General features: G+C 48.6%; 6 protein-coding genes across 6 annotated transcripts; 3 read left to right on the forward strand and 3 right to left on the reverse strand.

The window, feature by feature from the left end:
* Positions 1 to 963: 963 nt before the first annotated feature.
* On the forward strand, positions 964 to 2,597 carry AO090020000312 (uncharacterized protein; the record flags this gene model as incomplete). The annotated part of the gene is made up of 3 exons (XM_001824597.1): positions 964 to 1,680; positions 1,742 to 2,227; positions 2,295 to 2,597. The coding sequence occupies 3 exons, from the start codon at positions 964 to 966 to the stop codon at positions 2,595 to 2,597; spliced, it is 1,506 nt and encodes a 501-aa protein (XP_001824649.1).
* A 702-nt stretch (positions 2,598 to 3,299) lies between these two features.
* Positions 3,300 to 3,848, reverse strand: AO090020000311 (uncharacterized protein; the record flags this gene model as incomplete). Its single annotated transcript, XM_001824596.3, has 2 exons — positions 3,300 to 3,711; positions 3,787 to 3,848. The coding sequence occupies 2 exons, from the start codon at positions 3,846 to 3,848 to the stop codon at positions 3,300 to 3,302; spliced, it is 474 nt and encodes a 157-aa protein (XP_001824648.1).
* Positions 3,849 to 4,507: 659 nt separating this feature from the next.
* On the forward strand, positions 4,508 to 6,524 carry AO090020000310 (SANT/Myb-like DNA-binding domain-containing protein; the record flags this gene model as incomplete). Its single annotated transcript, XM_001824595.3, has 3 exons — positions 4,508 to 5,526; positions 5,580 to 5,609; positions 5,663 to 6,524. 3 exons carry the CDS (start codon positions 4,508 to 4,510, stop codon positions 6,522 to 6,524), a joined length of 1,911 nt encoding a protein of 636 aa, XP_001824647.1.
* A 732-nt stretch (positions 6,525 to 7,256) lies between these two features.
* Positions 7,257 to 7,950, reverse strand: AO090020000309 (sorting nexin-3; the record flags this gene model as incomplete). The annotated part of the gene is made up of 3 exons (XM_001824594.3): positions 7,257 to 7,285; positions 7,369 to 7,690; positions 7,873 to 7,950. 3 exons carry the CDS (start codon positions 7,948 to 7,950, stop codon positions 7,257 to 7,259), a joined length of 429 nt encoding a protein of 142 aa, XP_001824646.1.
* A 922-nt stretch (positions 7,951 to 8,872) lies between these two features.
* AO090020000308 (uncharacterized protein) lies at positions 8,873 to 9,310 on the reverse strand (the record flags this gene model as incomplete). Its single annotated transcript, XM_001824593.1, has 1 exon — positions 8,873 to 9,310. One exon carries the CDS (start codon positions 9,308 to 9,310, stop codon positions 8,873 to 8,875), a length of 438 nt encoding a protein of 145 aa, XP_001824645.1.
* Positions 9,311 to 11,364: 2,054 nt separating this feature from the next.
* On the forward strand, positions 11,365 to 12,338 carry AO090020000306 (uncharacterized protein; the record flags this gene model as incomplete). The annotated part of the gene is made up of 2 exons (XM_001824592.1): positions 11,365 to 11,497; positions 11,569 to 12,338. The coding sequence occupies 2 exons, from the start codon at positions 11,365 to 11,367 to the stop codon at positions 12,336 to 12,338; spliced, it is 903 nt and encodes a 300-aa protein (XP_001824644.1).
* Between the last annotated feature and the right edge of the window lie 370 nt (positions 12,339 to 12,708).

Raw genomic sequence — 12,708 nt, forward strand, 5'->3', positions numbered from 1 at the left:
GTGATCTTTTGTATTGATTCAATTCTTTTTTTCCCTTTCTGTGGCTGGAAACTTGCTGGAATCCTTTTAGACCATGATCTGGATAAAAGGCGTCTCAGGGGCTATGTTGTAATCGTTAAACGCTTTACATATATTGCCTCTTGACGATGACGATTGATTGATCGACCCGGCCCACTTCGCAGCTCCAGACTTTCCTTACATTCAGGCTTCTTTAATTTTGTTAGCCCTCTATGGCCAATCCCCGTTTCTGGGCCTAACCTGGATTTCGGGAGACCCAGCGGTTTGGAACAGATCAGCCCCCTTCGTTTCTTTTGATTTAATGATGCGCCACTTCCCGTCATGCTGAGATGTGAAAGCCACTACAAGCATTAGGTCCTTCTAGTTCCCTCGTGAGTTGAACGTGGCAAGACTGCAGAATCTGCTGTTGGGATTGGGGAAGATAAGACATTTTAGGCCAGGTAAAGCAAGAAAAAATAATAAATAAAAAAACGGACAAGGAAGAAGACGCAGGCGAATACTCCGGACTGGTGCAATAAAAGGCCAAGTGCCCGGACCCTCATTTCCCACTACTGTCTGTCTGTTCCAGATATCCCCTCGGTATCTACCTAAGAGGATTCAATCGGCCTGCATGGGCTCTCTTGACTCTTGACCCGTTTCTGGACGTTCTCCAATTCTACTATTGCCATACCTATATTATAGTCTTGTTGTCTCCCTGTTCCATATCACGCCGGGTTGTGCCCCAGCTGGTCCAGCATATACTCGTACGCCTTCTGTATCCGCTCAATTCCTCTAGGTCTCAGTTGGGTGGCGGAAACAGGCGCCTCGTTTCGGAAGTCGCTTAGCTGTTTGTACGCCGTGACGGCCCAACTAAAGAAATTAAAGCACGGATAAGAAGGTATGGACGCTACTTAGCTGCCTAATAGTCGGTCCACTGTGGGAACTTTCTTTTGTCATTTTGCTGAGATGTCTATCCCGAATCAGGATACAGTGGTAGGCTTCCATCAGTCACCGCCTCAGGCCTTCTTTTCGCTGCCAGAGACTGGTGGCATGACTGGGGTTCCACGCCTTCGTGCGATGGATGAGTCGATGAGTGCGACGTCGATGTCGGTACAGTCGAGCTACCCATCTCTGTTCCAGTCAAGTGCGGAGATACCTCCATTCTTCGTGACATACCGATGGTGGGAAGATGAAGCAACCACCGTGCTGTGGGCTTTTGACGTTGAGGATATCAAACGAGTGATCCAGTATGGTCTCTATCGAGACGAGAACCTGCCTCGTTCCTCCCTGCAGAGTCGAAATGCCTCGGCCGTGGACAGTTTCCTACTCACACTAGTCCAACCGAAGGAGAGAGCTTATATTGCCAACCTGTCATTTATTCAAAAGGTCGAGGAGATCATTCGCCGGTGCAAAACCAACACCCCATCACTCGTCGCTTGGAGTTGGTTCCCTTCCCAAGTGAACCGGGACTTGGATCCCGCTGCGATTGCGGATGCAATTGATGCTGAAAGCCACTTTCATTTCACTCGCATCCCCTTCGAAGAGCTGGTCCGCTACTCCTTGGGTTATCCTGCGATCGCTGTCGAATGGTTTTTACAACAGCATACCGCACTGTACATCCATCTGTTGAATTACTTCAATACCTTCCCCGAGGAGATTGTGAGATACACCAAAGTTGAACAAGTAAGTGGCCCGGCTCCCTTGTGCTTGATCGTCGCAATAGATAGCTAACGTGACTATGAAGCATCTTCGAAATCGAAGCCCATTTGCCCACCGCGCCTTGCTTCATTGCTTGCTCGCCCTGCAATCGGGAGGAAACTATGAGCTACCGAGTGCCACACCTGGCTTCGAATTCATAGCGGATCCGATTCAAGGTCTGTTCAAAGAGCTCCCGCCCAGTCTGACATCAATATTGAAGGTACTATCTGTCCTGCGAGTCCGTTTTGAACGGCAATATGTGCACGCTCGGACGATGAACTGGATCCAACCCTTTGATATCGACTTCTCCCTCTACGAAGACTTGACAGGATCAACATCCGCTGCAGATTTCGCTCGCACCCTAACGAACGCCGACGAGCGCAGCTTCTCCGCACTCACGCCGCAGCAAATCATGGCGGAGGATCCAGTGGTAACGAAATTACTGACCAAGTGGGAGTCGCTCAGCATCGAAGTGTGGGAATGCTGCACTGCGCTGCCGGACATGATCCCGTATATCCAAGACTGTGTACAGGTACGAGTGGACATCTCCCTTACTGAGCCCAACCGGCGTCAATTGTGGCTGACTGAGCTGTTTCTAGGCCCTCCTTGTCATTCGGAACTACCACTCGTTCTCCGCCCTCATTAACGGACTGCGGAAATATAGCATCACCGATTCCGTCTTCAGCAATAACGGTACCGCTGGCGCAATGGCTCTGAACCCGATCGTCCCTCCCGACTTGCTCTTCCTCACCGTGCCTTATCAGAACTACGCCGCCTACCGACAACAGTTCCAGTCATCGCCCGGCATCCCCTGTCTCATCCCCCATATTAGAGAGTACCAACAGCAAGGGCAGCCGGCCTTGCTCCAGATGTTCCAGCGAATGCGCAACGCTATGCGCTGAATTGAGCCCACCTGTGCCGGACACACAGTATCTATTTCTTCCATATAATCGAGAAGCTTGAGGATATGAATCGTACATGTCACACGATCTTCGCATTGAGCATGTTGGGGTTTTACGGAATTTTTTTTAATAAATTGGCGCCGGATTTCATGGTTCATGTAGGGTTTAGTTCTGCATATTCGGTTCGTATTGCAACCATTTTCCTTGCTCAGCGAGTTATCTGTTAGTTTGTGAAGCATTTCTTTTGCCCTGAATATGTATTTCATGCACACGTTAAATATTCGTTAATTGGAGAAATGTCCCCATGTCAGAGAATATGTAACAAGCCCGGATCAACTATTCTTGTAATCATTATCCCAACAACCAGTGCTGGGATCGCAAAGGACAAAAGCCTTCTATCGGAAAATCAATTGAACTCACCCAACGCGCCTGGTCAACATATACAAGGCAGCAACAGACACGCACCTCGCCATATTAACAACGACACAATCCACAAGCACATGATCTAACCCATACATCAAAAATAGCCAAGTTAGACCCTCCTTCACCAACATCTAGACCACCCAAGAAAGGCCCAGTCCCCAACTAACACACGAGAGAATAACCAAGCCGAGCAAAAGCGCAGCCTTGATCTCCGCACCCCAGCGGTTCCTCACCCACACAGTCAGATTGCGTCGTCCTCGTCGGCTATGCTGCGCCGACTCAGCTCCTCTTCCGATGGGTCTCAGATACCTTGGCATTTCCGAAAACACCAAGGAGGAACAGGATGCGGTTCACGAGCATAAAAACCGTCATGCCAATGTTGCCCCAGGTGAGGAGGTTCTGCCACGCCCAGGGGTCGACGAAGGTGTCCCAGCCCACGCCGCGGTAGGTTGCGTAGAGATGGTTGATGTCGCTGAAGACGTAGGCGAGGATGTAGTTACGGAAGACTTTGGGGTCGGTGGTGTTGTGGTGGATGAGGAAGCTTAGGAGGCCAAGGACAGCGTATATGTTTCCTAGTTGGCCGGCTAGGACGACGCTGCTTGGATGGATGGTCTCGGGCGGTGGGACGTTTGGTGTTGAGTCCACGATGAACTTGTTAAGGTCTAGGAGGGGGAAGATGTAGCCGCCGAAGCTGTGGATATGGTTATTTGGAGGTCTTTATTGTCATATTTATAGCTGTAAAATGCTTTTCTTTTGCTGTGCGTACCATGATAAAGGCTCAAAGACCCTGAAAAGAAAGTGCGGCCACAAGGGAACCTCAACACTCATCGTGACGGTATTGATGTGGTTTTCTTTTTTATATGTATCAAAAGTGAATAAAAGTTTTATTTATATCAGTGTTCTCGGCGTTAATGATGATATGTATGCTCAGTGTATTGAGAAGGGAACGGTTGCTTGTTATGAAGGAAAGTGATATGGAAGGTATTTATACGGAGGGAGAGAACAAAGAAAAGGTGGGTTGGCACAGCTGGCCAATATGGACAAGGACCCAATGGTATGGGAAAGCTTAAGCAGACTAGTTCCCAGACTAAACTGCAGCTGCACAGTTTCCAAGAGGAAAGGTGGAAGTATTCACAGGGATTAACATGGGTGGTTTCCGCAACCATTGCCGGAGGTTCCATGGCAAATTAAACTTCCTGTTTAGGCAATCCTGGCTCCATCAGGCGTGGGGGCCAATGCTCAGTCAGCCGTGCACGTGCCATCCAGGATTGATTCTGGTTCGGGAATACGGGGCGATAAGTCAAATCTCATATAATTACACTCGGTCGTCGTCATCATATTTATTATCATCAACTCCAACTCCAGCTGGGCATGTATCAAGTTACTGAGGCAAAATGGCCTGTGTGATCAACCCTAGTGTTTCTATAGGGCTGACTAATACTGAATGATCCCTCAACTACTATCTCCCGATGGTTTGAGTGCAAACAATGGACTCCAACGGCACCTTTGCCCGGTCTTTCGATGAATCCCTCACCCGCGAATTACCCCAACTGCAAAGCCTCCGCATTGCACCTCTCCGCCAACCAGTCTCCTCCCGCATCCTAAGCATCCCCTCGCCGCTTGAACCGAATGCAAGTGGAGTTCGAGAGCCAAATTCTATCCCTAAAACCAACAATTCAACTGGAGTGCTGCCTGGCCGCAACGACTCCGGTGGGCTCACAGAGAGCGTCAACGCGGCGCGCGCAAAGAAAAATGACCATACAGTAGATGCGGTCTCAAGCTTGCAGCCTCCTCCCAAGCCTATCCTCCCGGAATTTGTCAATCTCCGTGCTCTGGAGCGATTCCCTTATTCCTCATTCGACGATGACTCTCATGCTCGCAAGCGCCGAAGGTTGGAGGTCCAGGCGGATTCCTTTGGGGAACATTTACAGCTGCCAATTCCGCAGGCGCACAAGGAACCACGACCGCCACCATTCGGGCCTTTTGCTATTCTTAATGGCCTTAACGAACCTCCACCCAATGCCGCTCTTCTCCCTCCGATCGAAGCCGGTTCCATCACGCAGCTGCTGACCAAACCCTCACGAGGTACTTCCTTTGTGGAACCCGCGCTGTTGACTGCCAACACAATTGTTGAGAGTCAAAGTGTGGAGAGGATAGAGGGCAGGATCCATGAGATTCTGGATTCTCCTGTGGGTGAGAACACTGTGGATGGCGTGCAGGCTAATGTAGAAAGTGGCCTTTTCGAGGATGCGAGCGTTGATCAGATAGGACACGAGAAAGGCGATTTGCAAAATGACAAAGAGGCCCAACCCCGTGCGGAAGAGAAAGAGCCGCTGTCCCCAAAGACAAGAGGGCGCTCCCGCAAGAACCTTCGTAAATGGACAGAGGAGGAAACAACTGCACTGTTGCGCGGCGTGGTCAAGTGTGGGATTGGCAACTGGACCGCGATCTTGGCGCAACCAGAGCTCAAGTTCAACAAGCGGAGTGCTTCAAACCTGAAGGATAGGTACGGCACCGGCCGTGACCCTGCTGAGAAAGTGTGGACTAACAGGAGACTAGATTTCGCGTCTGCTGTCCCTGGGCTTATCGGTAGGTCACTGTTGTTATTGTATTCCCTGGCTCTGCCTTCTAATCCTTCGAAGTGCTGCCGACCCAAATGAGGCTACGAAGAAACTTCGTGATACCCTGGCGGATGCACTCTCACGGGCCGAGACAGAGGGTACCGACGGCGCTCCGGGGAAGATTCGTCTTCCACACCCATGGCCTGTCTCAGAGACGCCGCCTGGAGGGATTTCAGCTGGTAGCTCCCAGGAGTCCTTGTCTTCTAGCGGTACCCCGACCGAGGAATCCGAGCCTAAGAGCTCGATTTCTCAGGCCAAACAAGCCTCGACAAAAACTGGGCCTACTCTGTCTAGCAAATCCAAGTCTACCTTAGCATCTCTTGGCATCCCGGAGCCACATTTCACCATGAAGTCCCGCCGTCGGTCTCGGCGCCCATTCACTGTCGCTGAAGATGAAGCTCTGCTGAAAGGCTATGCGGTGCATGGTTTCCAGTGGACACTAATTCAACAGGACAAGCGGCTGAACCTCGGTCATCGTAGAGCAACCGATCTGCGGGACCGGTTTAGGACCAAATTCCCGCACGCGTACCGTGACGGCGGTTCTGTCAGCGGTAATTCGTTCAATCAATCCGAGGAGTCCGGTCTCAAAGACGGAAAAGACCGGGCATCCAGTAGCAAGCGGAACTTGCAACCTACCAAACAACTTCCCGGCAGTCAAAATGGCAAGTCAGATAACTCTGAGCAGTCCGCATTAGGACCCATTGATCCTGCACTCTCTCCTCCAGCTCCACCACCGGGCCTCCCTCTCGAAAGCATGGCAGGAGCCCCTTCAACAGGCGTGTTTTCCTTCCCGTTGGATGAAAATGCTACCAACCCAACAGGTGTGGACCCATCTTGGGCAGATAATACTCTTGCCCCAATGGTTTGGGATGAATTGGCATGACTGCGAAGCAACTTGAAGCTTTCTCACACACTCCCTTTTGCTAACATGATCTCAGCTATGAGGCAGGTGCATCCCAAGGTTTCCTTAATGTCTTTCATGTAAAATCTTTCGGCTATCTACTTCGCGGCATGATACCTATTATCTACAAACCCACTTCCGGTGACAGGTTCCCTGCATGCTATGCCGTATGTGGCTCAGTAATGCTTACTACCGGTGGTAACGGCACAAGCACAAGCGGATTAAAAAACAAAAACGAACCCACCCTTTTGACCTTCATCCCCCAGCCCCGTTTCTTATTTCAGGTCTATCCTTTTGACTACTCACATACAATTGATACCATGTACACCACCAAAAAAATACCCGGCAAGCCACCAACAATGATCTTTGTCTAAACCGTCATAACCTACAGAATCACAAATGGGAACTGAACTAGATATTAGATGCCATGTTCGCCTTTAGAAAACAAGAATCGAGCATCAACATGAACGCTATTTTGCGTGGAAATTCCGCCAAGACAGACAGACAAGGTAACCGTAAGAGATGCACCAAAGACAAGAAGGGAAGGAAAATCACAGTACGGGCGTAACCGCAGGCCACCGGCCATAAATTAACACATCCGCCTGGAATTGAAGAAGAATAGGTAAAAGAAAAAAAAAAAGAAGGCATGAAAACAGCACAGCTGAAGCAAGACCCTCATGTCAATGACGATCCACCCCACAAACCAACCCAACTCTACCAAGCATTGCGGTCCCAGTTCGGATCTACACCACACATCAGTCAGTAAATCCACATCACCCATAGAACCAAAAGGAAAAATAGAAAGAAAAAGAGAGAGGAAACAAACCCTGTATAAAGCTCGCCAAAACCTTACTCCCTGTTTGCAAAAGCGGATGACCGGCAACAATCTGCAAGAACCGCTGCAACCCCTCCCTGCGGTGCTCGATGACATCGTCACTGAACCGATTCGTAAACACCTTCCCGGGCAGCGGCGGGATAGTCACCCTCGTGCTCTCGCGCTCCAGGATATCGCGGAAGTATTCAAAGTCGGAGTAGCGGCGGCGCACGACGGAGTGCTTGAGCTTGAATGCGGGGATGTTGGTGCGACAGACGATTTCGTACGAGGTGTACATGTTCCGGGATGTGCCGTGGGTCTGGGGGTTTCGGACCTGGATAATTTTGGTTAATTGGTTTGGGGAGATTGGCATGGGAGGTCTATGTATGACATTGGGGTTGGGTGGGGGGAGGGGGTGTATGTCGCGCGACAGGGCCGAATTGAATCTAAGTGATACGACTTGTGTGTTTTCTTCCCGGATTTTGCTTGATAGTGATAGAAGAGAAAGAAACATACCTCAATCTCGAGGAAATTCTCCGGAGGACCGTAGATTTCCTCAAAGGTCTGCTGTCGCGACTCCGGGACGGCTTGCATTGTGACGGGGATACAACCTGTTTGCGAAACGAGATGTTGAAAAAGGTGGGGAGGAGAGACCGCGGGGAAGCTTCAGCCGCCGGACGACGAGGGGTGGATGCTCGGGTTTTCTGTCCTTGACCGGGGGAAGTTCGGCTTTTGGAGGCTTCGTGGTGGTTTTAATATGGGTTGCGATGGCTCATTCGGAGGCCGGGAAGCGAAAGACGCAGAGGATGGCTGGTGGATTTCTGTCAAAAGAGGGAATTTCGGTATGACGACGACGGGGGCACTGATAACTGATTTCATGCTCTTAACGTCGTATTCTTGGCGTATGGTTACGTCCGTCGTTGGGGGCGCATCGTTGTTCCGTTCCGCTGTCATGTTGGGTCAGGTGACTGCCTATACTTCAAAGTTTATCCCGGAATCTGTGTCCCATAATAATAAACTAACTTCCGCTATCTTTGGGTTGTGTAGAAAATTGCAGTAAGAATAAGCACAGTATACCAGAAAAACTTCGCTTGGACTTGTCATTGAAGGTGGAGTAAAAGAAGCCGATCCTTACATTAGGCAATGGAGAGTGGATCAGCCATGTAGATGGTGTCTTTCTGAGAACTGTGTTTACGTGTGCTGCAGTTGATTAATCGAAGACTAGTTGGGAAAAGGTTGTGCTATGATGTTATGCCAAATGCTTCGATCATCTCTTTATATTGTTGAACCTCGTTTCAGGCTTCAGAGTGTCACGGCAGTTGCCTCAGGCCGCTGAACCATCACCCCGCCGCCTCAACGCCCTATATAGATTCCGATGGAGCAGGGGATTCAGAGCCCCAAAGCAATTCGTTTTATTCCAATCCCAATGCGTACACTCTTCCTTAGAATCCTGAGCATTCCCGATCTCCCTCGTTCTATACACTTCACTTACAGTTTGAATCGCTTTTCTTTTCTCCTATCGCGGCCCTTCTGGGCGCTGTCTTCGGTGCCGACGGATCTTTGAAAACGACGGGCCCGTGGAGGAGCGTTGGCGTTTGCGTTTCCGTGTAGCAGTTTGCTCTGTGAGAGTAGGGTTTCTCCTGCCGGCGCGCTTTCGACCACGTTCCTTATCGGTCTCATGCTCCTTCTCGCGCGATAATATACCTGCGAAACGGACGGCCATTTCCATTGCCTCTGACAGCGTTTGAGGCTGAGGCGCACGCGTCAGTTCCCTTTGCACATCCTCATCCAGCATTGTGATCCACATCTGAGCCGTTAACATAGAATCATCAAACCGTTTCCAAAATTCTAGGGAACGGGCACACCAATCCCTCATGTTCTGCCCGTCCTGTCTTTCGTTCATAACTCTGTGGGCGTCGTCCTGAAGGCGGATCCAATCATCATATGTACCCATTCTCTCACTGAAATCATTGATTAATTTTCCTTTTCGCTTGTCTGTTTTTAACCAAAGAAAAAAAAGAAGACGGGTTTCATGTATACAAGGTTCTGTGAGAACAAGCAAAAGAATCGACGTACGGCGTAGATCAAGCTTATTTCCTCTGATTAATTTGCTGTAAGGGGCGGGGCGCTTACGAACTGCTGGACAATCATCCTTGAATTGCCAAGCCAGAACAAATTACAGGACATGGTATAGTCCTAGAACGAGGCAAATATCTACGCCGGAAGATTCAGAGTATGGAAAAGACAGAAATACAAACAGAGCTCCGTTGGGCCCGAGAGGCCGCAGAGGGTTTACGCTATATACAGAGTAAGAATATTACCCATGCAGATGTTAGCTGCTATAATCTTCTTCTGGATCAGTCAGGTCACACAAAGTTCATCGACTTTGCTGGCTCCGATACCGACGGGGAAGCGGCAACAGTATGCTACGAATGGGGTAGTTATCGACCTGGAAGTGAACCCTATATCAAACAGATCTCTTTGCATTCGGCTCAACTCTTTGAAATAGAGCCGAGTGAAAAGCCTTACCAGGAATTGGCGAAGACTCTTGCTCTTGACATCGGGAACTTAACGAGAAGGGTAGAGGATCTTTTTGCTATGGGAAAATACCCGGGAGTGGATATGTTAGTACTTGGTGAAGTTATTTTACTGGAAGGGATAATGCCGCTCAATGGACGATGTTTTGAAGGGCATAGACGCATGCTGCCAGGATATTTGTGACGGGCATGATGTTAACCATTGAAAGTCCAGTACTATTCTGACTCCATATCTATCTATCTACGAAGAGTAAATCCTAGAACAAACCGGCGTATTCTGAGCTGAGTACCTCCCTCACATACCTATCTAGATCCTACCACGTGTTCGAGACGGTATCAAGATTAGGACATATATCGAACAAGACAGTTCCCCTTCCTCTATTTCCCAATATATAGTTGGGGGCGCATCGTTGTTCTGTTCCACTGTCATATTAGGTCATATGATTGCTCTATACTTCAAGTTTATCCAGTCAACCCTGTGATAACGTACCTTATTTTGAGATGGCTACACAGTGTATATACTTATAGTAGATTATCAGTGTGGTAATGTATTTACTATCTAATATTCAGACAGGAAATAATACAATGATTGCGGAAAGTGATATAGTGAGACTAAGCAGCAAGATTGCAAAGTGTTCTATAGATCTTTCATGAGCAATTGTAGGAAACTGGTATAATGCGAGGCGGTATCAGAATTAGGACATATATCTAATAAGACTGTTCTTCTTCTATTTCCTGGTTCTTGTTCTGGATTATTATAACATCCAATTCTTGGCTATTTAGTTTATATCTTAACTGCCAGGATGTTGCTCACTGGTGTAGAGTTCGATATTCAGATAAGTGAAGCTGGGGCACCTGGCCGAATGGGTTTGTGTACTTCCGCCCCTTTCGGGTGCTTTGATTGACAGCAAAAGAATAACCATCCCGATTCTACCATGGCGCGTTGCCCCAGAAGAGTAGCTACACCGATTCATTTTAGGTTCTCTTCACTGTTTTTCCCTCAGTGGTCAATCTTACCGCCAGGCTCGCCTCGTGGCTGTCATCTACGGAAGCTCAACTTGAGGCTCAGCCAGCCGAGCTTGACCTCCTCTTATTCATCCACAGCACTGTCACGCAATGAAGATACAAGGACCCGTCACTACGAGTACAATTGGATCGACGGCACCGAGTCCCTTGAAAAATACAAGCCCGGTGGCTATCACCCCATCACGATCGGGGATATGCTCCAGGGACGATACCACATTGTAGACAAACTAGGTTTCGGAGGTTACTCGACTGTTTGGCTTGCTCACGATACTCGCCTGGAACAGTATGTTGCTGTTAAAGTCTGCATAGCAGACTCAACCTTCGCGAGGCCAACATTCTCCGAGCTCTTTCTCCCCCATCACCATATCCAGGGTCTAATTTTATCCCTGCATTATTGGACGGATTTGAGCTGAATGGTCCCAACGGAAACCATTCTTGCTACACAATGACTCCTGCACGATGTAATCTCAAAGAAGTGTCTTTTAGTCACTTGTTTCCTGCAGAAGTAGCGCGGGCTCTAGTAGGTGGTCTCACGCTAGCTATTGCCTATATGCATTCACGAGGTATTGTCCATGGAGGTTTGTGCACACTGGAATTATCAATAGTCCAAATTTTGCCCCAGCTAATATCAACACTGTTCCTTAATTAGATATCCATCTTGGCAATATATTAGTCAAACTCCCATCAAGTCTCAACCACCTTTCAATCAAACAGCTATACGAAGAATACGGACACCCAGAAACAGTTCCTATCACACACCGCAACGGGAAGCCGCTTCCACCCAACATCCCAGCAAAAGCAGTCCTACCGCTATATCTAGGAAAAGATGCAGAGGAATTCTCCCTCTCTGACGCACAGATACGTCTAAGTGATTTCGGCGAGACATTTAACCCAGATTTAGAACCTCGTTTGGGAAAAGATTGCCATACACCGCTAGCAGCACGACCTCCAGACGCTTGGTTCGAAATACAGACTTCTCTCTCTTATTCTGCAGATATCTGGAGCTTGGCTACGGCGATTTGGGAGATTATCGGTATGAAGGCCATTTTTAGCAGTGAATACACATCAGTGGATGAGGTTATCTGTCAGCAGATTGATGTGTTGGGATCTCTGCCTCTGGAGTGGTTCGAGAGTTGGGGAAAGCGAGATCTATATTTTGATGATGATGGAGTTCCAAAGGATGGTCGGTATGTGTGGTCGTCGATTGACGGAGCATTTGAGGAAGGTGTGCAGAAGTATCGACGAAAGTTTGGGATGGGCGAGTTTGACGGGGAGGAAACGGCTGCTTTTCTAGATCTGATGCGTCGAATGTTGACATTCCGACCTGAAGAACGACCAACAGCGAGAGAGGTCCTACAGTCGAGGTTGATGGTTGAATGGGTATTACCTGATTTCGAACGGAGTTCGCAGATGGGGTAGATAAGACCTAGTGGATTCCGGCTGTTGTATGTTTTTTTTTTTTTTTTTTTTTTTTTTTTTTTTTTTTTTATTCTTTTCTATATACAAAATGGAAATCTTTTCGGAATGAGGTATACAGAGGGACAGTTAGAGAGGGTGTGTAGTGACGGGGGTGCCTGCGCGTCGGGTTTTGTTTCCTAGAGTGGTGGTGGTGGTGGTGTAGAGTTCATTATCTGAATAGGTGGAGTTATGTTCATCTTGGTGTTCCATTTGACGGTACTCTTTTCCTTGCTCCTGTTGCTTTTGTTGTTTTTGGTGTAGGGGAGGAGATTATACTAAAATATGGTCATTATGATGTCTCCCTAAGTACATACGGGATATGCTTCATTGT

This window comes from Aspergillus oryzae, chromosome 6 (genome assembly GCF_000184455.2).
Source record: "Aspergillus oryzae RIB40 DNA, chromosome 6".
In the NCBI taxonomy this organism is placed as follows: domain Eukaryota; kingdom Fungi; phylum Ascomycota; class Eurotiomycetes; order Eurotiales; family Aspergillaceae; genus Aspergillus; species Aspergillus oryzae.